The sequence below is a fragment of the Siphateles boraxobius genome, unplaced genomic scaffold (genome assembly GCF_051911475.1).
Source record: "Siphateles boraxobius isolate OS27281-9 unplaced genomic scaffold, OSU_SipBor_1 25, whole genome shotgun sequence".
Classification (NCBI taxonomy): Eukaryota; Metazoa; Chordata; class Actinopteri; order Cypriniformes; family Leuciscidae; genus Siphateles; species Siphateles boraxobius.
The window spans coordinates 20,176,531-20,200,493 of NW_027508866.1; the positions used below are offsets into that span (position 1 = coordinate 20,176,531).

At 41.2% G+C, this 23,963-nt stretch overlaps 2 protein-coding genes across 3 annotated transcripts in view; one reads left to right on the forward strand and one right to left on the reverse strand.

Moving 5' to 3' along the window:
- The window catches only part of LOC143750170 (chondroitin sulfate proteoglycan 4-like), a 445,241-nt gene that overhangs the window by 287,848 nt on the left and 133,430 nt on the right, over positions 1-23,963 (reverse strand). The gene's annotated exons all lie outside the window — the stretch shown is intronic.
- Positions 1,120-22,207, forward strand: LOC143750171 (integrin alpha-2). 2 transcript variants are annotated; one of them, XM_077243053.1, is made up of 30 exons: positions 1,122-1,354; positions 2,629-2,755; positions 3,108-3,214; positions 3,747-3,838; positions 3,967-4,081; positions 4,169-4,296; positions 4,386-4,534; positions 4,706-4,856; positions 5,499-5,652; positions 5,774-5,847; positions 5,945-6,083; positions 6,711-6,856; positions 6,942-7,085; positions 7,183-7,386; positions 7,762-7,892; positions 7,977-8,140; positions 8,228-8,376; positions 8,502-8,612; positions 8,713-8,795; positions 11,276-11,417; positions 11,511-11,597; positions 11,952-12,028; positions 12,117-12,200; positions 12,359-12,461; positions 12,581-12,691; positions 12,840-12,950; positions 13,361-13,474; positions 13,560-13,649; positions 19,815-19,931; positions 21,073-22,207. In XM_077243053.1, the coding sequence occupies exons 1-30, from the start codon at positions 1,261-1,263 to the stop codon at positions 21,160-21,162; spliced, it is 3,588 nt and encodes a 1,195-aa protein (XP_077099168.1). In that variant the 5' UTR covers positions 1,122-1,260; the 3' UTR covers positions 21,163-22,207. The 2 variants fall into 2 exon arrangements, with proteins under 2 accessions (XP_077099169.1, XP_077099168.1); XM_077243054.1 differs by lacking the exons at positions 13,361-13,474; positions 13,560-13,649; positions 19,815-19,931; positions 21,073-22,207 and adding an exon at positions 13,068-13,266 and having other exon boundaries at positions 1,120-1,354; positions 12,840-12,992.

The following is a 23,963-nucleotide window of genomic DNA, read 5'->3' on the forward strand; positions in this document are numbered from 1 at the left end:
AGGGAACTGTTCTTCTGTTTCTCTTCTACGCCCGCCCCTCTCTTCCGTGGGCGCCCTCTCCTGTAGGATCACTATAACAACATGCCTGCTTGAGCAATACTCACTATCAATTAAAGCAACACCAGGTAACTTTTCAACCTTCATAATATATTTCCAAGTCTCTTGTGATGGTACATCGACTTACAATAGGTTGAATGACACGGGTTAGAGGGGGCTCTAAACATTAACATTACAGGGAATGTTATTATGAGCCCCACACATCCTTCAAGTTCAATAGTTCCAAGTGAAGAAAAGGCAGAACTGTGTTCCGTTAGTGAATGAATCACTCATAAAAACTGCCACCCGTCACCGCCAACTGGCGCAAGGATGTAACGATCAATTAAACAAATTTGAGGACTGGAACCAATTGTTGTATAAGTACCTTAAGTTAATTATTGGTAAGTGTTCTTTGATCACATCAATGTCTAGTGAATAACCATGTATCATGTTTAGATTTTATAGATGCATTGATAAGTTTGTAAAAAATAGCATTTGAAATAAAATCTGAAACCAAGTTTTGGAAACATAGGCCTATTGTATTAGCCATATGTCAAGGTTGTGGCTTACATGAGTCTGACTTGCTTCAGTGGAACTGCAGAATTCAACAGAAATGTCAGTGGGAAACATTTCCTGTTTGCTTTGAAACCATGCCAGTGTGGTAAACTCCTCAATTACATCAGTCTGAAAGATAAAATCCCGTCAGGAGACTTGGGTTAATCATTGTCTGTGTGTGTGTGTGTATGTGTGTGTGTCATGGTCTGCAGTGAGATCACTCATGTTGAGTATGACTATTACAGTGCTGTGCTTCACCTTCCTCAGCTGTTTGACTCCGCCCCTCCGCCCACTTGTCCACGCCCAGCCTAGTCCAGTTCAGCCAATAGGAGCGCAGGAAAAGACCCTAGACGAGGCACAATGTCTCAACATCTTGTAAATCTCTTTTTTATAACATAATTTCATAAGTAAATGTTTTTGTGGTCCTTTATTGGTTTCCCCATAGTCTATCCCTGTTATTTTTTATCTTTGTTTTTTTTTTCACTTTTTCATTTGTATTCATATGAACTGTTCTTAAGACAGCTATGAGTTTCCTTATTTGGTCAGTTGTTTGCATTTTGTCGGCTAATGTTAAAATGAAAGGAAGATCCAAATCTGGCCAGAGCTGCTCTGACATCATATCCTGTCATAATAATTTTTTTCCTGAGCCTGAGTTCAAGTTGTTTCATTATGACTGGGGGCAACACTATCTGCTCCTTCTCCTTAACATCTCCAGCAACGGACAAAATGGAAAAAGTTGTGATACTACTGATATTACTGCAGAGTGAGTAGTTTGTCATGTTTATTAAATTATGTTTACTATTTATTAATCTCCATAGTTTGTACTTTTTTCTTTACATTTGAAACAGACATGTTTACATTTGGATTTTCAGATTTTGTGTTGATGATCTGATAATGAAAATGTTTTAAATATCTACTGAATATCTAAACCTCTTAAAAAAGGGGGAGGAAAAAAACTTAAATTGTACAAGATAAGACAAGAAAATGTATCTTTAATTAAGTTTATTTTCCTACCCCATGACAAAACGTTTTACTTGATGCATGGAGATCCAGTCAGATGATTAAGTCAAATTTTATTTCTTAACAGCAGACAATCAAATAATAAATGAAGAATATAATGAATTCATCCATAATCCGGAGTTTAATAAAGAAAAATAGAATGAACTAAGTAGAATAGTTTCTCTTTTCATAGTATATTGCATCGAATCAGACACACAAGACATTCAGACTCTGAGGTATTAGCCTGTACACTGCAAGATGTTTAGCTAAAACATTCGGTTACCACTTTATTTTGAGACATTCGAGCATTTGTGGTCTGCCTTCCAGAAACGTATAGACCTTTGCCCTCATCTAAACAGCAATACTAAATTTCAATCAGCAACATTTGAGGCATTAAGATTAATAAAAGTATGAAACATACATTTCAAATGATAAAAATGGTAAACACATCAAAATGATGGTAATGAGAAACACATCAACATGATTAGTATTATTTCTTAAAATATGATGATGACATTTGATTAAATGGTATTTAAGATCTAAATGATTAAATAAGACATAAGCAAATGATAAAACATAAGCAAGAAATATAATATTTCTTTTTCTGATTCATCACTTAAGTTAAGAATAAATCTTAATAAATTTAAAATAATTGGCAATTGGGAAAGACATTTTTTAGATTAATTTATTAATTTAAGCAATTTTGCTTCTCAAGTAAATTGGTCTAGGCTATTTTAGTTATGTTCAAATATTTTATTTTATTTTTTATTTCTTTTGATGTCCATCCATACTCTTGGAAAAGAAATATACTTTTGTGCATGATAAATCAGTGTAAGTCCCATAGGCGTGTTTGGTGCAAAGTCTAAAAGGGTTGGGTTCTCACTTTGACAAGTATTGTTTGAAATATACCGACACACTGCTGGTCAATAGAAAGTTTGACCAATGTCAGATGTCCCATATTGATGTGTTTGTGGAACAAGCAAACATGCTCAAATGAAATTAGTCTAAATTCACTGAGAATGTGAACTTTTCCTGCAGGTTTCTGTATTACTCGCACTCAGGGTTTTAATGTAGGAACTGCAGGTGCCAAAATCTTCTCATCAGGTTCTGCGGTAGAAGAGTTTGGCTACACTGTACGACAGTTGAGCAATAAACAAGGAAAATGGTAAGATCTGTCACACACACCAGGTTTTTTCTCCACAATATATTCGAAATATATAAAAATACACTGAAGTCTATTGGTGGAAGTGTCAGAGTGATGCATTGAGACATAGTCACAGATTACAGTGGGATAAATGAGACAACTTTTTTAATGACTAATTCCTGTCAGGGACAGGAATTGTCATCTTTTTTTCTTGCTTTTTTGTCTTATTCTTGGAAGGGACATTTTGTGTCATTTTTTTAGTAGAGGAAAATCTCTGCCAGGTTTAATAATAATCACTGGCAAAATTCTGCATGCAAAGTTTGTTTGCATTATTTGTTTTATTGTACAGAGAAAGTGTGTTATTTGTCCTTAGGCTGCTGGTAGGTTCTCCCTGGAGCGGATACCCTCAGGATAGAAAAGGAGACCTCTATAAGTGTGACACTGGTGGTCCAACCAGCTGCCAGAAACTAAACCTTCAAGGTACATTTCTCTTTATTTTAAAATAATAATGCACTTACAAATAAGTATTGTGGTATTTACCATGGGCTTTGGGCATGGTCGATGATAATACCATGGAGTACCATGCAAATGCATAATGAATATGATAGCCTATCATTCAGCACCATTGTATTGCTATCTGAAACAACAGTACTTTTTTGAAAGGAACTGAAAAAGTTGGAATGAAACGGAAGTTGCGATAGTCTTTTTCTCTACTGTGAAGTATATCAGAGTGAAACTGCTTTTCAAACAAAAACAAATGTAGGGCGGGACTTGATTTTGTCTATGGGGAACTGATTGGATGGTTGTGGTTTGCTATTGGTCAATCTCATGTGAGTGACAGGTTGCCCCACCCTCACACCATAAACATCAGAGAATAGAAGAGATGACGCTGCAAGAGGAAGTTATATAATATTCTATAAAAACATGAATTGTCTATTTTGATTTCTTGCCGACTTTAAAATTTAACTAATAGGATTTTGATTTTTCACAAAACATATGTGTGTCTTCGCAGACTCTGTCAGCATAGATGGTGTGCAGAGCATCAACATCAACATGAGTCTGGGTCTGACTCTTACTCCAACAGCTATAGCTAACAGATTTATGGTATGATGTGATAGCATTATGTCACCAGAATCTTCTTTTAAAACATTCATTCAATCCTTGTCATACTGAAGACACTCTGTTATGGATTAAACTGTATTAAGTTTATAGAATAAATGCTTGTGTTTCAGACATGCGGTCCTCTGTGGGCTCAGCGCTGTGGTAGTCAGTACTTCTACCCAGGAGTCTGTGCTGAACTGAGCCCACAGTTTGCACTCCAGACGGCCTTCTCTCCTGCCCTTCAAAGTAGCGTACATCTTATTTTTTTACTGTCAGAAAGTTACAAAATACATTAGTCATTCTTAATCTTCTAAATCTGAATTTCTCATTTAGCTTGTGGAGGGCCAATGGATGTTGCCATTGTTTTGGACGGATCAAACAGTATATATCCGTGGCATGACGTTATAAACTTTCTCTCCAAGCTTTTGGAAAATCTTGATATCGGACCAGATAAAACTCGAGTAAGTACTGTTAGGCAGCTTATTCTGATTCAAGTTTGTCTTTGATTTATGTGATATGACTTAATTTTGATTTTGTTTTTGTTTTTTAGGTCAGTATTATGCAGTATTCAGAGGACTTGTCCTTTCTTTATCAATTTAGTTCTGACCAGAATAAAGAAAAAGTTATTTCAGCGGCTTCAGCTATTACCCAAAAAACTGGAATAGAAACCAACACTTTCGCGGCACTTGACAATGCCAGGTACCTTTTTAAATTAGTACCAATTTAATTTAATTTAATTTAATTTTAATTTAATTATGTAATTGTATTTATGTATTGTTTATTTTATTTTTTATTATTTATTATTAAATTTAGTCATTTATTTTATTTATTGTATAAAAAAAACAACGTTTCTGATGGTTTGTGTTTCAGACAAAACGCTTTCCTACCAGAAAACGGCGGGCGTCCAGGTGCCACTAAGGTGTTGGTAGTGGTGACGGATGGAGAATCAGCTGATGGTTATAAAGGTCAAGAGGTCATTGAGAGATTTGACCGAGATGGCATCATTCGCTTTGGCATTGCTGTAAGTGAGAGATCAGCATGAAAAAAAGCTTTACATTCATAAAACAGAAACTTTATTTGGTAACACTTTATTTTACAGTGTCCTTGTTACATATGTTACATATGCTTACCATAGTAATAACAGTAAATTATGCATAATTACATGCAACTAACCCTCAACCAAAACCCAATCCTACCCTAACCCTATAGTAAATACATTGTTAATTAATATTAATATTAAAAGTGTAACCCTTTATTTTAATGTGATGTTGTTACAATGTAATTAATCAGTAATAAGTATATAACTGGTACTGGGTTAGTATACTGGTGCTATTTTTATCTATGGTATTACATGAAATCTGTTCAAATGAAGAACATTAGGTAAAATGAGTAGTTCATTACCTAAAATTAAATCATATTGATGTAAATAGGCTCCAGCATGGTTGCAAATTTCATAATAAAGTGTATCTGATTTTATACACTCCAGAAATAGTTTTAATTTGTATAATATGTCTTTAATTAAATGTATTGCATATTGTTTTAAGGTTGTTTATTGATATATATATTTTTTATTTTATTTTATTTTAATTTTTTTTCTGGAAAACAAAACAAGCAAAATAATGAATGAATTTGGTGTAAAAGTCTCATGAATTAATTCACACAGATTCTCAAGAAAGGTGCCAATATTCAAAAGTTCATCGAGGAGATTGAATTGATCGCTAGCACTCCAACAGAGAACTATATGTTCAATGTGTCATCAGAGGAAGCTCTAATCAATATCGCGGGAACTCTGGGGGACAGAATCTTTAACATTGAAGGTAAATCTTGCATTCACAAACATGTGTTTTTTCATCCAGTGAAAACCGGTCACACTTTTACCTAAAGTACAGCTTTAAATCAGGATAAGCATCTGAATATATTTGTCTTGTTTCATTTAAGGCACCGGTCAAGGCCAAGAATTTCAAATGGAGATGTCCCAAGTTGGATTCAGCGCACATCAGACCAATAAAAAGGTGGCGATAATCTTTCAACACATCATGTATCTGATGGAGCAGTTTCACAAATCTCTAGTGTATCATACTGATTCAGAGAAAATGTTTTATTCCACAGAATGAGATCATGCTTGGTGCTGTCGGAGCGTATGGATGGACCGGGACCGTCGTCCATCAAACAGCTGGAAAATCAAACATTTTCCTCAAAAATGCTTTTGAGAAACACCTGGATGACAGAAACCACAGCTCATTACTCGGTGAGACAGCATTGTGTCACTGATTCAGTTGTAATGATTTTTCATTACCAAAAGCAAATTTAGATGTCATGTATGTTTATAATCACATATACACTATTGGATTATATAAAAAAAGAAGTTTATACTTTTATACAGCAAGGACACATTAAATTGATACACATGGTAAAGACAATGTGCAATGCTACAAAAGATAAAATAAGTTCTTTTGAACTTTCTATTCATTAAAGAATCCTGAAAAAATTTATCACAGTTTCCATACACAACTGTTTTCTACATGGATAACAATAATATATGTTTCTTGAGCATCATATCATCATATTAGTAGGATTTCTGAAGGAATTTGTGAATACTGGAGTAATGATGCTGTAAATTCACCTTTGATCACATTAGATTTTAACATACAGTATATTACAATAGAAAACAGTTATTTTAAATTGTAATATGATTTCACAATATTACTGTAATTCCACTGGATTTTTGATCAAATACATACAGTTTTGGTGAGCATAAGAGACTTCTTTTAAAAAGATTTTAAACTACCCCACACGGTAGTGTATACCATGTAAAAATATAGAGTATTTTAGATTCTTCTCATTTTTTGTTTATTTCCCCCTGTCATATATTCAGGCTACTCTGTGAGCTCTGTGACTGACGGCTCGTCTGAGTTTTATGTGGCCGGTGCTCCTCGTGCCGTTCATAGAGGACAGGTTATAGTTTACATTATTGACAGCCAGAGACAACCTGTGGTCATAGATTCACAAAGAGGAGATCAGGTACATTTGACCCTTAATAACCTTGAGTTTCATTAGACAGTAAAGTCATGTTATATGTAGCCTAATTGTGGTGTCTGGTTTGCAGATCGGGTCTTATTTTGGCAGCGTTCTCTGTCCCGTTGATGTGAACGCTGATGGAGTGACTGATCTGCTGCTGGTCGGAGCTCCGATGTACATGAGCGAGGAGAAGTCTGAGACAGGACGAGTCTACCTGTTCATCATTACCAAGGTGACAAAGATTTGCTGTCCATGCTCAGATAATCATAATCTTCACTCAAAGCATACCCTAAAACGACTGTCCATTTCTTGCCTCATGTTGTTCTTAGGGCATCTTAAGCTACCAGGGCAGTCTAGAGGGACCCTCTAAATTTGAGAATGCTCGGTTTGGGACGGCCATCACTGTTGTCCCAGATCTGAACCTGGACGGCTTCAGTGACGTGGTGGTTGGTGCCCCATTGGAAGGCAATGGCCATGGTGCCATTTACATCTACTATGGAGACAGAAAGACCGTCAGAAAGCAGAGCTCACAAGTAGAACGCACTAATTTTTATTTTAATATTCCTGCTGAAATTACCATGAGTTCAAGGAAGTGTGGCTGGTTAAGTTGTTGACCAGCCATGAAAACCTCATCCTTAAAAGTATCATCGGCACATCGGTCTACTGTGCTCTGATTGGTCAAATGGCCCAGTCTGTTGTGATTGGTCTACTTTGCTGTGATTGGTCAGTCACCCAGTCTATTGTGATTGGTCTACTCTACGCTGATGCAAATACAAAGATCACACTTCTTAACTATTTACTGTATACATATTTAAAGATCCTCTTTTTTCCTTAATTTTTTTTTATCATGAGCATTTTTATTTGTCATTGACTTTTATACACAAAAAAAGTCTTCTTATTTTGTGCAGAAAATTCTTGGATCCAAATTGGACCTGGCGCTTCGGTTCTTCGGACGCTCTTTAGATGGCCATGAAGATATGAACAGTGATTCAATCCCTGATATTTCGGTCGGAGGAGATGGGAATGTAGTGCAGCTCTGGTGAGGGTCTCAGTGTAGTTGTTAAAGATCTAGTAAATAATTTACTGAAAATGTGATGAAATATATAGTATTTTTTGATCTTAGGTCAAGGGGAGTTGCAGTTATCACAACAACGGTCTCCTTCAACCCGGAGAAGATCAGTATTCTGAGTAAAACTTGCATGTTCGGTGGAAGCATGGTGCCGTGTGTAACTGCCAAAGTCTGTTTCAGGTCAACATTCAGACCCACTACATTAGTGGGTAAAGTAGGTAAGGTCGTCTCATGTATTTTGTATCTCATGTATGTTAATTTCTTTCAAAATCTCAATGAAAGTGAATGAAATCACTGTTCTTTAGATATCAAGTACAACCTGACCCTTGACGCTGACCTGCAGTCATCAAGAGCCACTTCAAGAGCCCAGTTTGACAACTCAGAGCGTGTTCTCCAGAAAGCTGTCAGCGTCTCTGAGACACAAACCTGTGTAGATCATAAAGTCTATGTCCAGGTGAGTTTGCCAGTTACCACAAGCCTCATGCTGTTCATAATAACAGTGCTCACTGTACTACAACTTTGTTTTATTTATAAGTGCTTGAATGATAATTTTACATGGTTGTTTTCACGGTGTAATAGGAGACCCCTGATTTTGCTAGTCCAGTTGCTTTGCGAGTCGACATCAGTCCAGAGAATCCAGAAAACGGCCCTGCCATAGATGCATTTCAGCCTAAAGCATGGGATTTTTTTGTAAGGTTCCCTCTGAATTTAATTACGGGCGTCAGTACGTCCAACGTCAATTGTTTCAAAGTTTCTAAACTTTGACAAAAATGCATTTCTTTTTCCTCAGGTCCCTTTTGAAAAGGATTGTGGCTCTGATGATAAATGTACTTGTGACCTGAAGCTGACTGTAAAAGCTGTTGATGTACCAAGGTAACCTATAGTATATTTTAAAGGGCCAGTGTCTATAAACTGCTAAAAGGATAGTTCACCTAAAAATGTATATTCATTATACAATCTTGTTGTAGGTGATATAATCATGTCGTTTCAATCCTTGTTTACATATATATTTATAATCAAAATTGTTTTTGTTAATTTAATTAATTTTAATTAATATAAATATTTTAAAAAAACAATAAAAATGATTAATTGAATTAATTGTGCTAATTGAAATAATTAAAATAATTAATATAAATATTTAAAGAAATGAGGAAAGGAAGTAAGAGGTAAGGAAGAAAGTGTGAGGACTCAAGTGCAGGAGAAATTATATTTATTTACAAAAGAAAACAAACACAAAACAAAACCCACGAGGGGGAAAACATAACTAATAAATAAAAAACAAAAACAGAAGATGAAACTTACTGGAGAATCACAGGGAACAGGAAACATTAGACAACGATCCGACAAAGACTGCAAACAAGAGGAGACTTATGAAGGGAACAAATCAAGAGGGGACAGGTGGAAGAACTCAAACAATAATCAGGTAACGAGGGGGAGGGATCAGAAAAGGACAAGAGCACATGGCCCAAAATAACAAACACCCATGTGCAACACAAGACAGGAGAGGCATGCGACATTACCCCCTCCCTACGGAGCGGCTAACAGATGCTCCATAAGACCAGGGCGGTACGGGAAGGAAACACCAGGGCGGGACGGGAGGGACGGGAGGGACAGACCAGGGTGGGACGGGATGGACAGACCAGGCATCGGCTCTGCCTCCGGCTCTTGAGCAGGCATTGGCTCTGGAACGGGCATTGGCTCTGGAACGGGCATTGGCTCTGGAACGGGCATTGGCTCTGGAACGGGCATTGGCTCTGGAACGGGCATTGGCTCTGCCTCCGGCTCTGGAACGGGCACTGGCTCTGGCATTGGCTCTGGAACTGGCATTGGCTCTGGAACTGGCATTGGCTCTGGAACGGGCACTGGCTCTGCCTCCGGCTCTGGAACAGCAGACACTAGCTCCGGCTCTGGGACAGCAGACACGGGCATGTCCAGGATCCGAGCCAGACGCTCCAGATAGTCCATAAGTGCCTTGGCAGCCACACGAATGGGCATTTCCTGATCTGTCTCAGACTGGGCAGACGGGACGTGCACAGTTTCTGACTGGGCAAACGGAGCGTGAACAGTCTCTCGCTGGGCAGACGTGACGTGAAGTGGACAGTCTCTCGCTGGGCAGACGTGACGTGGACAGTCTCTCGCTGGGCAGACGTGACGTGGACAGTCTCTCGCTGGGCAGACGTGACGTGGACAGTCTCTCGCTGGGCAGACGTGACGTGGACAGTCTCTCGCTGGGCAGACGTGACGTGGACAGTCTCTCGCTGGGCAGACGTGACGTGGACAGTCTCTCGCTGGGCAGACGTGACGTGGACAGTCTCTCGCTGGGCAGACGTGACGTGGACAGTCTCTCGCTGGGCAGACGTGACGTGGACAGTCTCTCGCTGGGCAGACGTGACGTGGACAGTCTCTCGCTGGGCAGACGTGACGTGGACAGTCTCTCGCTGGGCAGACGTGACGTGGACAGTCTCTCGCTGGGCAGACGTGACGTGGACAGTCTCTCGCTGGGCAGACGTGACGTGAACAGTCGCTGACCTTACCCCTCTTCTCCGCTGAGTCCTCATTAGGTCGGATTGTTATGTCACGGAACGGGTAAGGAAAAAAGTGTGATGACTCAAGTGCAGGAGAAATTATATTTATTTACAAAAGAAAACAAACACAAAACAAAACCCACGAGGGGGAAAACATAACTAATAAATATAAAACAAAAACAGACCATGAAACTTACTGGAGGATCACAGGGAACAGGAAACATTAGACAACGATCCGACAAAGACTGCAAACAAGAGGAGACTTATGAAGGGAACAAATCAATAGGGGACAGGTGGAAGAACTCAAACAATAATCAGGTAACGAGGGGGAGGGATCAGACAAGGACAAGAGCACATTGCCCAAAATAACAAAACACCCATGTGCAACACAAGACAGGACAGGCATGTGACACACTGGGGTTTGTGAGTTGATAAAAAGCTAATACTGAAGTAATAAAATAAATAATTTAAGAATAAAAAGAATCAAAATAAAACTTTCACCAAAGATATTTGAATTATATTTTCATGGGGTACATCAAGTAAATATTTAAGTTCAAATGGGTTCGGCTGCAAAAATGTTTGGGAATCTCTGCCTTAGAAGATGATAGTTAAAGTGATCTTTCCTTTAGGAGTTAACTAAAAATAATAAATTTCTATTCCCATGGCTATGTGTAATGTGTTTGTGGCGAACAGGACGGCCGAGGGACGTGAGAGAACGGCGCGAGACCGGTGTGCTTCACAGGTGCTGTCTCACGTCCCTCGGCCGTCCTGTTCGCCACAGTGTTATTAAAGAACCAGAATCCTGACAGACTTTGTTGTGTTTTGCAGCTCATCTTCATTTCTTGTCAGCCCTGACAGAAGAAGACTCTCCTTCATTGTGACAGTAATGAACAGGAAGGAAAATGCATACAACACAAGAGTCTCTGCTAACTTCTCCAGCAACCTGTTCTACGCCTCTGTTACACCCCCTGTATGGACACCATTTTTTGATTTGACATAATAAATCTTCTCTGCTTTGTGTACGAGTAATTGCATTTGTGAACTTTCCTGCTTATGTTTGCAGGGTGATAACACTGAGGTGAAATGCACTTCAAAAACAGGCTCACTCGACTGCAATGTTGGATACCCATTCCTGGCACCTGATCAGTCGGTAAGAGAAATGTGTGTGTGAGTGCGTGCGTGCGTGTGTGTGGCCGGCCGGGTAAACCCTAGATTATGGGGACAAAGTGTCTCCACAAAGATGGCAATATCTGAAATGTGTTACCTTGTGGGGACATTTTTTGGTTCGCATGAGGAAAACAGTTTATAAATCATTCTAAGTGATGATTTTTGAAAATGTATAAATGCAGAAAGTGTTCTGAGATGGGTAGGTTTAGGGGTAGGGTTGGTGTAAGGGAATAGAATATACAGTTTGTACTAAATCATTATGTCTATGGAAAGTGCCCATATAACATGAAGACACAACATTTTTGTTTTCTTTAATAATTCCATTTTGTCTCATTAGGTAACATACGAGATCAACTTTGAGTTCAACCTGAATCAACTAAAGAAAAATGCTGTTGTGAACATTGAAGTGCAAAGGTACAGACACTATTTTAAGACAGTTCTGTTTTAACTTTTGTGCATCTGTTTGTTTTGTCTATGAATAACCCTGCACAATATTTTCCAGTGACAGTGAGGAGGAAGTGACATCTGATAACAAGGTCTCTCTATCCATCCCAGTCCAGTATGATGCCGAAATCATCCTCACCAGGTCAGGACTAATGTTATGATGCTTTGACAACATTAATCAGATCATAATATTAATATATATATATATATATATATATATATATATATATTCTATATTTTTTTCTTGCATTTTTTTTTCTTGTATTATATAAAAATAAATCTTTTAAATTATTTTTCAAGAGACATAAACTTGGATTATTGCGTCATTGGTGCTGAGTATCAAGTCAAACACACAGTCTCAGATTTCAATGACATCGGCCCAGAATTCAACATAACATTACGAGTGAGTCAAAACAATTCCAAATTTCAACAATTCAAAATTAAATATATATTGTCCCGAGTTCCACCTACTGTTTGCAATGTGAAATATACGATAGATATTTGATGCATGTCTATCTGCAGGTTTCGACTGGAACCTTGCCAATCAATCAGGCTCGTCTGACCGTCTCGCTGCCCACCAGCACCAAGGCTGGAAACCATTTACTATATGTGACTTCAGTCAAAACAGCACCTGTAAGTTTAACGCTTGATTAAAAAGTATAGCTTCTATAGTTTTGCTGAGCACTTCCTATACAAATTAAGTGTTTCACACATTATGCTGTAAATCCCAGGCTGGGATCAAAATGAAAATGATCATTTAGGCTGTGTTTCTGATGCCCAGGTTGTAAATGTGCGATGTGACAGCAACGCTCTAATTGACACGTTAAACATCAGAGAGAAAACCTACACTGCCAGCTTCACTAAACAGAGCTTTAGAGGGACAACAGAACTGGTCAGTGTGTGTGTGTGTGTGTGTGTGTGTGTGTGTGTGTGTGTGTGTGTGTGTGTGTGTGTGTGTGTGTGTGTGTGTGTGTGTGTGTGTGTGTGTGTGTTAATGTGAAATTTACAGAGGCCTATTTAACATAGGCCTTCTTGCACAATCAGCACATATGGTGTCAGCATGATTTCTGAAGGATTATGTGACAATGAAAATACAGCTTTGATCATAGGAATAAATTATTTTTTTAAAATATATTCAAATAGAAAACAGTTATTTTGAATTGTAATAAGATTTCACAATATTACTCTTATTATTGTATTTTTGATCAAAAGCAACCTCAGTCAGTATGAGACTTCTTTCAAAAACGTTGAAATGTCTTACTGAACAACAAACTTGTGTAACATACAGTTGTTCATTTCCAGAATTGTAAGGCGGCAAAATGTGAACCCATGACTTGTGTCCTCGAAAATCTGGAGATGAAAACCAGCTACTTTGTAAACATAACCGCAAGGATCTGGAAGGGCACTTTTGCCTTTGTAAGTGTCTCTTGAACTGTTTTATCGTGTCTGATATCTGTCCTGAGCAGATACTTCAGTTCACACCATGTTTATCTTCTTCTAGGCGGATTTTCAGACCGTTTTAGTGGCTGGAAGCTCTGAAATAGAAACATCTCAGCCTGATCTTATAGTCGTCACACACAAACAACAACAGGTCAGTTCATTACCCTTTCTTTCAGTTGTTTGAGCAATGATCAACACTTGCTTTTTAAGGCTGGTTTCTGGTATGCATCCTGTTGGTTGACCACCATAATGTTCAACTAATAGGGAAGTTGGTTTACTATATGCTTGTTTTAATCTGCACATTTGTCTTGTTCCCTTTCGAGGGAACTCGGACTGCGTCGAATGACACTTTGGGGGGGGAACGCCCCTCAGCATAGCATCTCTGAAGCATGAATGAAACTAAGCCAATCTCTGATTGGTGTTGCGTCATCACGTAATGAGTGACGGCATACAAGCGGAAGCTATAAAGGACGCCGGCACACATGAGATGTCAGCTTTCTGTTCTTCAGCAAGCGCTCTCTGTTTGACTTGTCTGTCTTATTTGGTGTTGTCTGTCACAAGCATTTCAAATATATATATATATATATATATATATATATATATATATATTATGGCGAGCCAAGCGAGTTTCACGCGGTGTGTGCATCCCTGCCCTCGTTATATCACGGGTGGGGACACACATCGTTTGTGCACTCATTGTTTGGGAGTGCAGCACGCGCGGGCAGCTCTCGAGGGGGCTGCTTGCGAGGATTGTGAAAAACTTCCAATCCGTGTGCTGCGCACCCGCCTGGCCATTTTTAACGAGGATGGTCAGGCTCGCGAGCCTCGTGCTGCGGGACCCGCGTTTGCTTGGGCAGCGCGGCAACGCTCTTCATGGGGCTCGCAAATGGATCTGACAGGGGATCTCGAGACTGCCGAGGCACATTCTCGGGATTCCTCTGTCAGTTCTGATGTTCTCCCACCTCGCGCGGAAGCCCGCCCCGCGGCTTCTTCCGCGCGAGTGGAGGATCCGATGTTTGAGCTGTCTGCTTCCGAGGAAGTAGACGTGCTCAGCATCGAGGGCGGAGATTTTGGGGATGACTCGCCACCCCATGTCCCCGCATATGAGGAGCTGGTAGAGGTTTTCTCTCGTGCTGTGGCCCGTCTTAATATCAGTTGGCCACATGAGAGGAAGGAAGCGCTCGTGAAAAGCAAATTAGACGAGCGCTTCCTGCAGCACAGAGAGCAACCTTAACACCGGGGCCTGCCTTTCTTTCCCGATTTACACAACGAGTTGTGTAAATCATGGAATAAACCACATTCCTTGCGCGTGTCCAATCCCCCTGTCCTTAATTATAATAATATTTTGGGGGCGCGAGAGAAAGGTTATGGGACGATGCCAAAGGTGGAACAACCATTAGCCACCTATTTATCACCTGAATCGGCATCGTCCCTAAAAGCCCCGGTGCTGCCCACTAAGCCGTGTAGGGATACATCTTCCTTGGTGGGCAGGGCTTATATGGCTGCGGGTCGGGCTGGTGCTTGTTTACACACTATGGCAGTGTTACAAGCCTACCAGGCCGACCTTCTTAAGGATATTGATGAGGGCGAGGGACCAACTCCAGAAGATGTAGCGAAGTTGAGGAAGGCTGCAGATTTATCTCTCCGAGTCACCAAGGAGACGGCCCGTGCCATCGGCCACTCCATGGCAGCTATGGAGGTCTCGGAGAGACATTTATGGTTAAATCTGTCGGGGATCAAGGAAAAGGACAGGGCTTTTCTCATTGCTGCCCCGATTTCACCTTCTGGCCTGTTCGGCGACGCCGTAAATACAGTCGTCGACAGGTTTCAGGAGGTGAAAAAGAAATCTGCAGCCTTCAAGCAGTACCTCCCTCGCAGTTCCAAATCCAAGAAGCCTGCCCCCAGTGGGCAGCCGCAGCCAGCTACCAGCTCCTCCGCCTATAGACAGGCACAGAAAGAGAGCGTTGCGTCTAGAGCCCCTCCTCAAGGAGCCTGGGGGCATAGACGACGCTCTCAGGCGAAGCCTCAGCAGCAGCAGGGGGACCTGAGGGCCGTCCTGCAGGCTAAAAGGCTTCGTCCAAGAGGTCCTAGCCAGCCTAGGTCCTCTGCGGGCAGCCCCACCCGTGGCGGAGCGATCGAGGTCGCCTCCTCCGCGGAGCCCGCAGGAAATCGATGTCGACTACCCGCCGCCAAGTGCGCTTCGGGACGCATCGGTTTCCAGCGAACGCGCGCTGTACTGTCCGCCCCACAGGCTTGCGGCCAGGCAGCAATCGCGTCCCCCCATCGAAAATCGTTTTCGGTCGAACCCTGGCGGGGATCCGCTTCAGGGGGTCGAGAACGAATTTCGATTGGTACCCGAAGCCAGGCTCGAGAACCTGGTTCCTTTCGTAAAATATTTCGATGCATGGAAAAATCTCACGAAAATTTCGCCTTGGGCCCTGCACACTCTTCAAGAGGGATACAGGCTGCAGTTCGGTTTACGCCCACCAAGGTTCAACGGGGTGGTCTGGACTGCAGTCGACCCAGTGCAGGGTCGGGTATTGGAACAGGAAGTAAACTCCCTGCTGGTAAAGGAGGCTATAGAACGTATTCCTCCAACGGACAGAGAGTCCGGGTTTTACAGCCGCTACTTTATAGTACCCAAAAAGGATGAGGGGTTGCGTCCAATAATAGATCTCAGACACTTAAATCTTTCTCTGAGGAGATTCAGGTTCAAGATGCTCACTATTCCCACAATCGTGAGTCAAATTCAATCCGAGGATTGGTTTGTCACGATAGATCTAAAGGACGCATACTTCCACATATCCATCCTTCCACCTCACAGGAAGTTCCTGAGGTTCGCTTTCGGGGGCGAAGCGTACCAATATCGGGTTCTTCCGTTCGGCCTAGCTCTCTCCCTGCGCACATTTACCAAATGTATGGATGCAGCTCTAGCACCGCTGAGGCTCCAGGGCATCAGGGTGCTCAATTATATCGACAACTGGCTGATTCTGGCCCAGTCACAAGAGCTGGCGTTTCGGCATCGAGATGTCGTCCTCGCCCACATTCAAAGCCTGGGGTTGAGACTCAACACGAAAAAGAGCGTGTTGACACCAGCCCAGAGAACTACGTTCCAGGTATTGGTGTGGGACTCGGTCACGATGTGGGCACGATTGTCTCCTTCACGAATCGAGTCCATTCTGGCCACAGTGTCCAGGATAAAGCTAGGCCAAGCCATTGCTGTGAAACATTTTCAAAGAGTGTTGGGTCTCATGGCAGCAGCGTCCAACATTATTCCATTTGGCCTGCTGCACATGAGGGCCCTCCAGTGGTGGTTGAAAACCCAGGGGTTCTCCCCGAGGGGGGACCCGTTCAGCATGATCAGGGTTACGCGCAGATGCCTTCGTTCCCTATCTATGTGGAAAAAAGCTTGGTTTCTGTCCCAAGGTCCAGTGTTGGGAGCGTCATGTCGCCGGAAAACCGTTTCGACAGACGTCTCCCTCACGGGCTGGGGCGCGGTCATGGACAGCCGCTTTACGACAGGCCTATGGCAGGACCATCATTCCTCCTGGCACATAAACTGCCTGGAGATGTTGGCGGTGCTCCGAGCTCTGAGGAGCTTCCTGCCGGACCTCAAAGGTCATCATGTCCTTGTGAGGTCAGACAATATGTCGGTTGTGGCCTATATAAACCATCAGGGGGGTCTGAGGCCTCGCCCTCTATGCAGACTGGCGCATCAGATCCTCCTGTGGTCCCAGGGGAAGCTGTTATCTCTAAGAGCAACATTCATCCCAGGGAGTCAAAATCAGGGGCCAGACATCCTGTCGAGACAGGGGCTGAGGCCAGGGGAATGGAGACTCCACCCCGATGTGGTGGAGTCAATATCTCAGAGGTTCGGCCCAGTGGAAGTGGACCTATTCGCGTCTCGAGAGACGACCCACTGTCCACTGTGGTTTTCCCTCACTCATCCAGCCCCGCTGGGGTTGGATGCCATGGTGCAGAAGTGGCCGAGGCTGCGTCTGTATGCATTTCCCCCCGCTCTGCTCCCGGGAGTTCTAGAGAGGGTCCGTCACGACGGGATCAGTCTACTGCTGGTAGCCCCGTTGTGGCCAGCCCGAGTATGGTTCTCAGACATTGTATCGCTCCTTGACGGCCCTCCGTGGGAGATTCCCCTCAGGAGAGACCTGCTGACACAGGCAGAGGGCTCAATTTTTCACCCTCGGCCCGAGCTATGGAAGCTGTGGGTCTGGCCCCTGAGGGGGCACAGTACCTAGAGGCCGACCTATCAGCTGGAGTAGTAGAAACCATACTCAGCTCTATAGCTCCCTCCACGAGGAAATTGTACGGCTTAAAGTGGAATGTATTTACCAATTGGTGTAGAGGACATGAGGTGGATCCAGTTAACTGCTCAGTGGCTTCAGTTTTGGAGTTCCTCCAAGATCGCTTTTCAGCTGGTCTTACCCCGTCAACACTCAAGGTGTACGTGGCTGCCATTGCGGCTTTCCACGCTCCTCTGGGTGATGGTCCTCTGGGGAGACAGCAGTTGGTCGTACGTTTCCTCCGTGGGGCTTGGAGGATGAGACCTGCGGCTCGTTCCAGGGTTCCCACATGGGACATGGCAGTGGTTCTCGAAGGGCTGGCCGAGGCCCCCTTCGAACCATTGGAGTCGGCTGAGGCCAAGAACCTTTCCCTGAAGGTGGTTTTTCTGTTGACCATTCTCCAGGCGCTCTCTATATCTAACGGGTGCCTGGAGTTTGCTCCAGGGGACATTAAAGCCATCCTACATCCTAGGCCGGGCTACTTGCCTAAGGTGCCATCTAATGCGGCATGGCCTACGGTTTTGCAGGCTTTTCATCTTCCACCTCACGTGACGGCGGATGAGGAGAGACTTCATCTGCTCTGCCCTGTCAGAGCTCTAAAAATTTACATTCAGAGGTCCTCTTCATGGCGGAAGTCAGACCAGTTGCTGGTGTGTTTTGGGTTGCCCAAGAGGGGTCTTCCCGCCTCCAAACAGACCATCAGCAACTGGATAGTCCATGCTATTTCCTTGGCGTACCAGGTGCGCAATCTGCCTTCACCTTTAGCCGTGAGGGCTCATTCTACCAGAGGCATGGCGTCCTCTAGAGCCCTCCTCTCGGGGGACCCAATCCAAGAGGTCTGCGATGCAGCAAGATGGGCCATCCCCCCACACCTTTATTAGGTTTTACAGTCTGGACATCCCGTCTCAGCCTGGCACTCTCGTCCTCTCGTCCTAAGTGTGCCTGTGAGTAGCTTCACACTAGGACAGGCAGGGCGCGTTGAGGCATAGTGGGTACTCGTTCCCCAAAGTGTCATTCAACGCAGTCCGAGTTCCTTCGAAAGGAAACGTCCTCGGGTTACGACTGTAACCCTTGTTCCCTGAGAAAGGGAACGAGGACTGCGTCCTTTCGCCACGCCTTCCCCTGCCTGGGAGCGACTTGCTTCATCACAGAAGCTGACATCTCATGTGTGCCAGCGTCCTTTATAGCTTCCGCTTGTATGCCGTCACTCATTACGTCATGACGCAACACCAATCAGAGATTGGCTTAGTTTCATTCATGCTTCAGAGACACTACGCCAGGGGGCGTACCCCCCCAAAGTGTCATTCGACGCAGTCCTCGTTCCCTTTCTCAGGGAACAAGGGTTACAGTCGTAACCCGAGGACGTTTTTCCATAAAAATATCTGAACTTCTTTAGAACATTATACTTCAGAAGTAGAAGTTTTTCAGACATGGTTCAGAGTTTACTTTCATACCCCATTGTGAAATTTGTAATTTTGTAATATGCTGATTTGCTTTTTGAGGAAACAGTGATAACTTTTTCAAGGATTCTCTGATGAATACAAAGTTAAATAAAAACAGCATTTATTTGAAGCAGAAACGTTATAAATGTCTTTACTTTTATCAATTTATTACATCCTTGCTGAATAAAAGTATTAATTTCTCTAATTAATTACTTTTGAATGGTAGTGTATCATAGTTCCCACAAAAATATTAAGCATAAAAATTTTTTTGACCAGTAGTGTATATATGTATATATAATATTGTATATATGTATATAGTCTGCAGTATATAATATGTACTGTATATAATATTGTGAAAGCTATAATATTGTTCTTAAATAGTACTTAAGAACAATATTATAGTACGTAGTAAAAAAATATTTTTCTCACACTGTTATATTTCTGAAAAGAGGATTATCATATTTGGGAGTCCTGTCAAAAAGTTGAAAAACAACCTTTGCTAGTCTAGACTGTATAGTGATATTGCTTTATGTGTCATTGATATGCTTTATCTAATCTTTCTTGACTTCGCTGCAGATAAAAATTACAGTCAGTAAAGAAGGAGCGATTGGAGATGTTCCTATTGGTGTTATCATAGGAAGTGTCATTGGCGGACTCCTCCTGTTTGTTCTAGCTACAGTGATTCTATGGAAGGTATGTGCTCTTTGTTTTAGCATGAACTACAACTACTGTACAACTGCACTGTAATTTTAAAAAGTAAAATGCTTTATTCTAATAATATAATATAATTAGAGCTGTCGAAATTATTTCAGTTTAACTTGTTATTATTATTTAATATTTAAAGATGCCTTCAAAATTCCCATTTTGCCGAGTATTCTCATAAGGACAGTCTTAAATTAGTTAAAAATTGTTAAAGGAACAAGAGTTAAATAGGATGCGTGTCAGATCCGGGTCATGTGTGTCAGCTCTTAAAGGGACGGCAGCCTAATAAACCTGTCAGTGATCAATGTTAATCAAAGAACAAAAGAAAAAGAGAAAATCCCTCACTGCTCTTGACTGAATAACTTTGTAGCTTTAATAAGGATTAATCTGTATTAAATCTATAATTTATGCAGTGAAGACTGTGCAGTGATTGATTATTCAATTTCTGTATATTTACATGTTAGACCTACCGGAAATACTTAAAGCACTGTTTACAAGGTTACATGGGTCAAAAACAATGGAAAGATACATTTTTTTGTGCATCTTAGCAGGGCAGGTAAAAACCTGAACGGGCCCGACTGGGCCAGTAGGTTTCTGATTATTCAATTTCTGTATATTTACATGTTAGACCTACCGGAAATACTTAAAGCACTGTTTACAAGGTTACATGGGTCAAAAACAATGGAAAGATACATTTTTTTGTGCATCTTAGCAGGGCAGGTAAAAACCTGAACGGGCCCGACTGGGCCAGTAGGAAAAACCTTAGTATTGAGCCCTGATTTATTAAAGGAATACATTTATTCAGCGGGTTTATGTGAACATATATATATATTTTTAAAGCCTATTAAATGTTAAAATTGATAGCTGTTCATTATGCTGTGATGTTGAATAGCTATAATTAATGGCTAAAATTGAGGGGGGAAATCCGTGTAATAGAGACATTAAACAAATATTTAAAATATACTGTTTTTAAGTTATTTCTACATTGTTTTGACGATTCAATGTGAAAGTATTACAATATAAAATATATATTAAAAACTTGAATGTTAGGTGCGATTAATCACGATTAATTACATAAAAATGTGTGATTAATTATATAATATAATATAATATTATATTGATTTCCCACCAGGTTGGCTTTTTCAAGAGAAAGCAGTTGCCACAGATGGGGAATGAACAGAACCAGGCAGAACAAGAGGGTCTGTGTGAGAATCCAGCATGAACGGGACACATGACAATGATGTTACCTCGAAATGTACAGATAAATAACTGATATTCAGTTTGCTGCCATTAGGGTCATTCTGGAGGTCTCGGGTATGATAATATTACTGTATTTTAAAGCGTCTCACAACTGTTGGACTTAATCGCTCCTTCCTCAGTTGTGCTCCGTTCTCAAGTATGGATGAATGAGTTTGTACTTGCATGAGAGCTGTGATGTGTCTACTTAAAGATATAGGGGGTTGGGCGAGATGCCTCTGTCAGTTCCTGTCTCGTTCTAACTTGCTTTAATATGTTCATGGTTCTCAGTTAAGCATAACAGAAACAAGTCTTTACATCATTTGAAGTTTGTCTATTGTCGCTAAAGTCCTGCTGTTTTAGTTTCAGACCACTTTGAGAAGTGTTTCTGAGACGTTTAACTTGCTCATGGCACAAACTCACAGTAGGATGACATGTATTACGAAACTCCTCTATGTGAAATACTTATTATGAATGACTCTTGCTGTGATTATTCAAGCCCCAGGGGCAGATTAAATTATGTTCTTGGTTATACCTTGTTTTTGTTGGCCAGATCTTCCCTTTTTCTCTTCCTTCTGGCTATTTCGGAATACTTAGCATATCTTAAAGAGATTGATGGTAATAAAACCTTGAAGTTGGGGTTTTATAGTTAACTTTAATTTATGAATGTGAAATTGTGAAATTTACTTAATTAAAAAAAGAATATATATATATTAGTGCTGTCAAACGATTAAAATATTTAATCGCGATTAATCGCATTAATGTCATAGTTAACTCGCGATTAATCGCATTTAATCGCACATTTTTATCTATTCTAAATGTCTCTTGATTTCTTTTTGTCCCATTATTTTTTCTCATTTTAATGCTCTTATTAACATGGAAAAGTGGATCGGCTTGCTTTGTGCAAATGTTTTTTATTGAAAACAACATTGGCATATATTGTGTTCAATTTCACACTAAAACATTCTTACTTGGAGCAAATAATCTCTCACACAATGTAACACTGTCCATCAATAAAAGGGTGAAAGAAATACTGACGAGGTCCTGATATTGACGAGGGGGCGGAGAATTCGCATCAGCTGTGTGTGTGTGTGTGTGTGTGTGTGTGTGTGTGTGTGTGTGTGTGTGTGTGTGTGTGTGTGTGTGTGTGTGTGTGTGTGTGTGTGTTTGGCCCTCATCAAGTGGTATTTCAGACTGGACGTGCTGCGATGATGATAGCTCAGTTCACAACGACAAAACACACAGATCACTTTGGTCTCGTCAATGGAACCATTTGGCAACTTTTTAAAAGTAAACGTTCCATTCAGAATCTTATTGGCATCCATTTCGGTGTCTCGCGCTCGTCATCCACTCAAAACTGGACGTTTTGAACGTTCCTATAACATTCAGAAATAACGTTTTTATAACTTAATGGGAACGTTATGAAAACGTTCTTATAACCTAAAATTGTTAGCTGGGGAAGAGGAGAGATTCGCGATTGCACTGAACACGTTTTAAGTGCAGGCACATATTGTCTGAGCGAGCCCAGAGAAAATTCTAACAAGAGCAGCGTGTATCTGAGAGCGCGCGACTCGAGCAGAGAGATTCGTGCTCGGCACATTATATTCCACGCGCGAGCAGAGAGATTCGCGCTCGCGCATCCGGCTCGCAAGCCCAAACAAGTGTGTGCGGCGTGCCGGTTGTTTTGTTTCCGGTCTAGCTAGATCAGCTTGCGCTTTCAAAACGTCCATGCCGCGTCCCATTGCAAAAGCATGTGAAAAAAAACTACAAAGTTTGCTAGGCCAAAAAGACCGTTAATCGCGCGATAAAAAAATTAACGCCGTTAAAATGGGTTTGCGTTAACGCCGTTAATAACGCGTTTAACTGACAGCCCTAATATATATATATATATATATATATATATATATATATATATATATAAACATTGCTAGATTTACTGTGGAAAGGCGTCATCTGTGAAACGGTTCGGTTATACAGCCTATGACCGCAGCTGTACTAGTTCCTAACATTAATTATATATTTTTTGCACATTTAACAACTTTTTAATTTAAAAACTTCTAGCACCATTTTCACATGGAGTCTTAGATCAATTTAACTAATATAACTAAATATTTTCTGTGCGCCAAAAGCTTTCGGAAAAAGCTTACGGATTTTTATCATATTCTATTGCCACACACCATGTCGCAATTGATAGGTTGTCAAGTTTAGGCTTACAACCAGGGTTAGGTGCTTCTACATCAGTGTTATCATCTGAAACATCTCAGCCTTATGTCATTGTCGTCACACACAAACCTCAACAGGTCAGTTCATTACTTTTTCTTTCAGTTGTTTGAGCAATGATCAAGTGTTTTTTGTTGCTTTTTAAGGCTGGTTTCAGCTGGTATACATCCTGGTGGTTGACCACCATAATGTTGGTAATCAGTGTCACCATCATTTCCTTCTGGTTTTATGGACAACTTATGGGTAGGGTTAGGTTTAGGGGTAGGGATAGGGTTTTGATTACATTTTTGGACAGGAATGTTATTCCAGAATCAACAAAATATGTTGACTCAGGAACGAGCCTAACTTGCCAAAATCGAGCACTCTCAAAATGGGTGTGGTAGGCGAATTAAAAACACAGATATTTTAACACATTGTGTGTACTTTTGTGTTGATTGTTAAAAACAAAGATTTAAAAAACTGCTACAGACTTAGGTTTTTCTTGACACTCTAGCTCATGTTATGTGGTATATTAAGTACATAACAAATGAGTCTTTTTATTTGCACTCTTGCAACTTTGTATAAAAG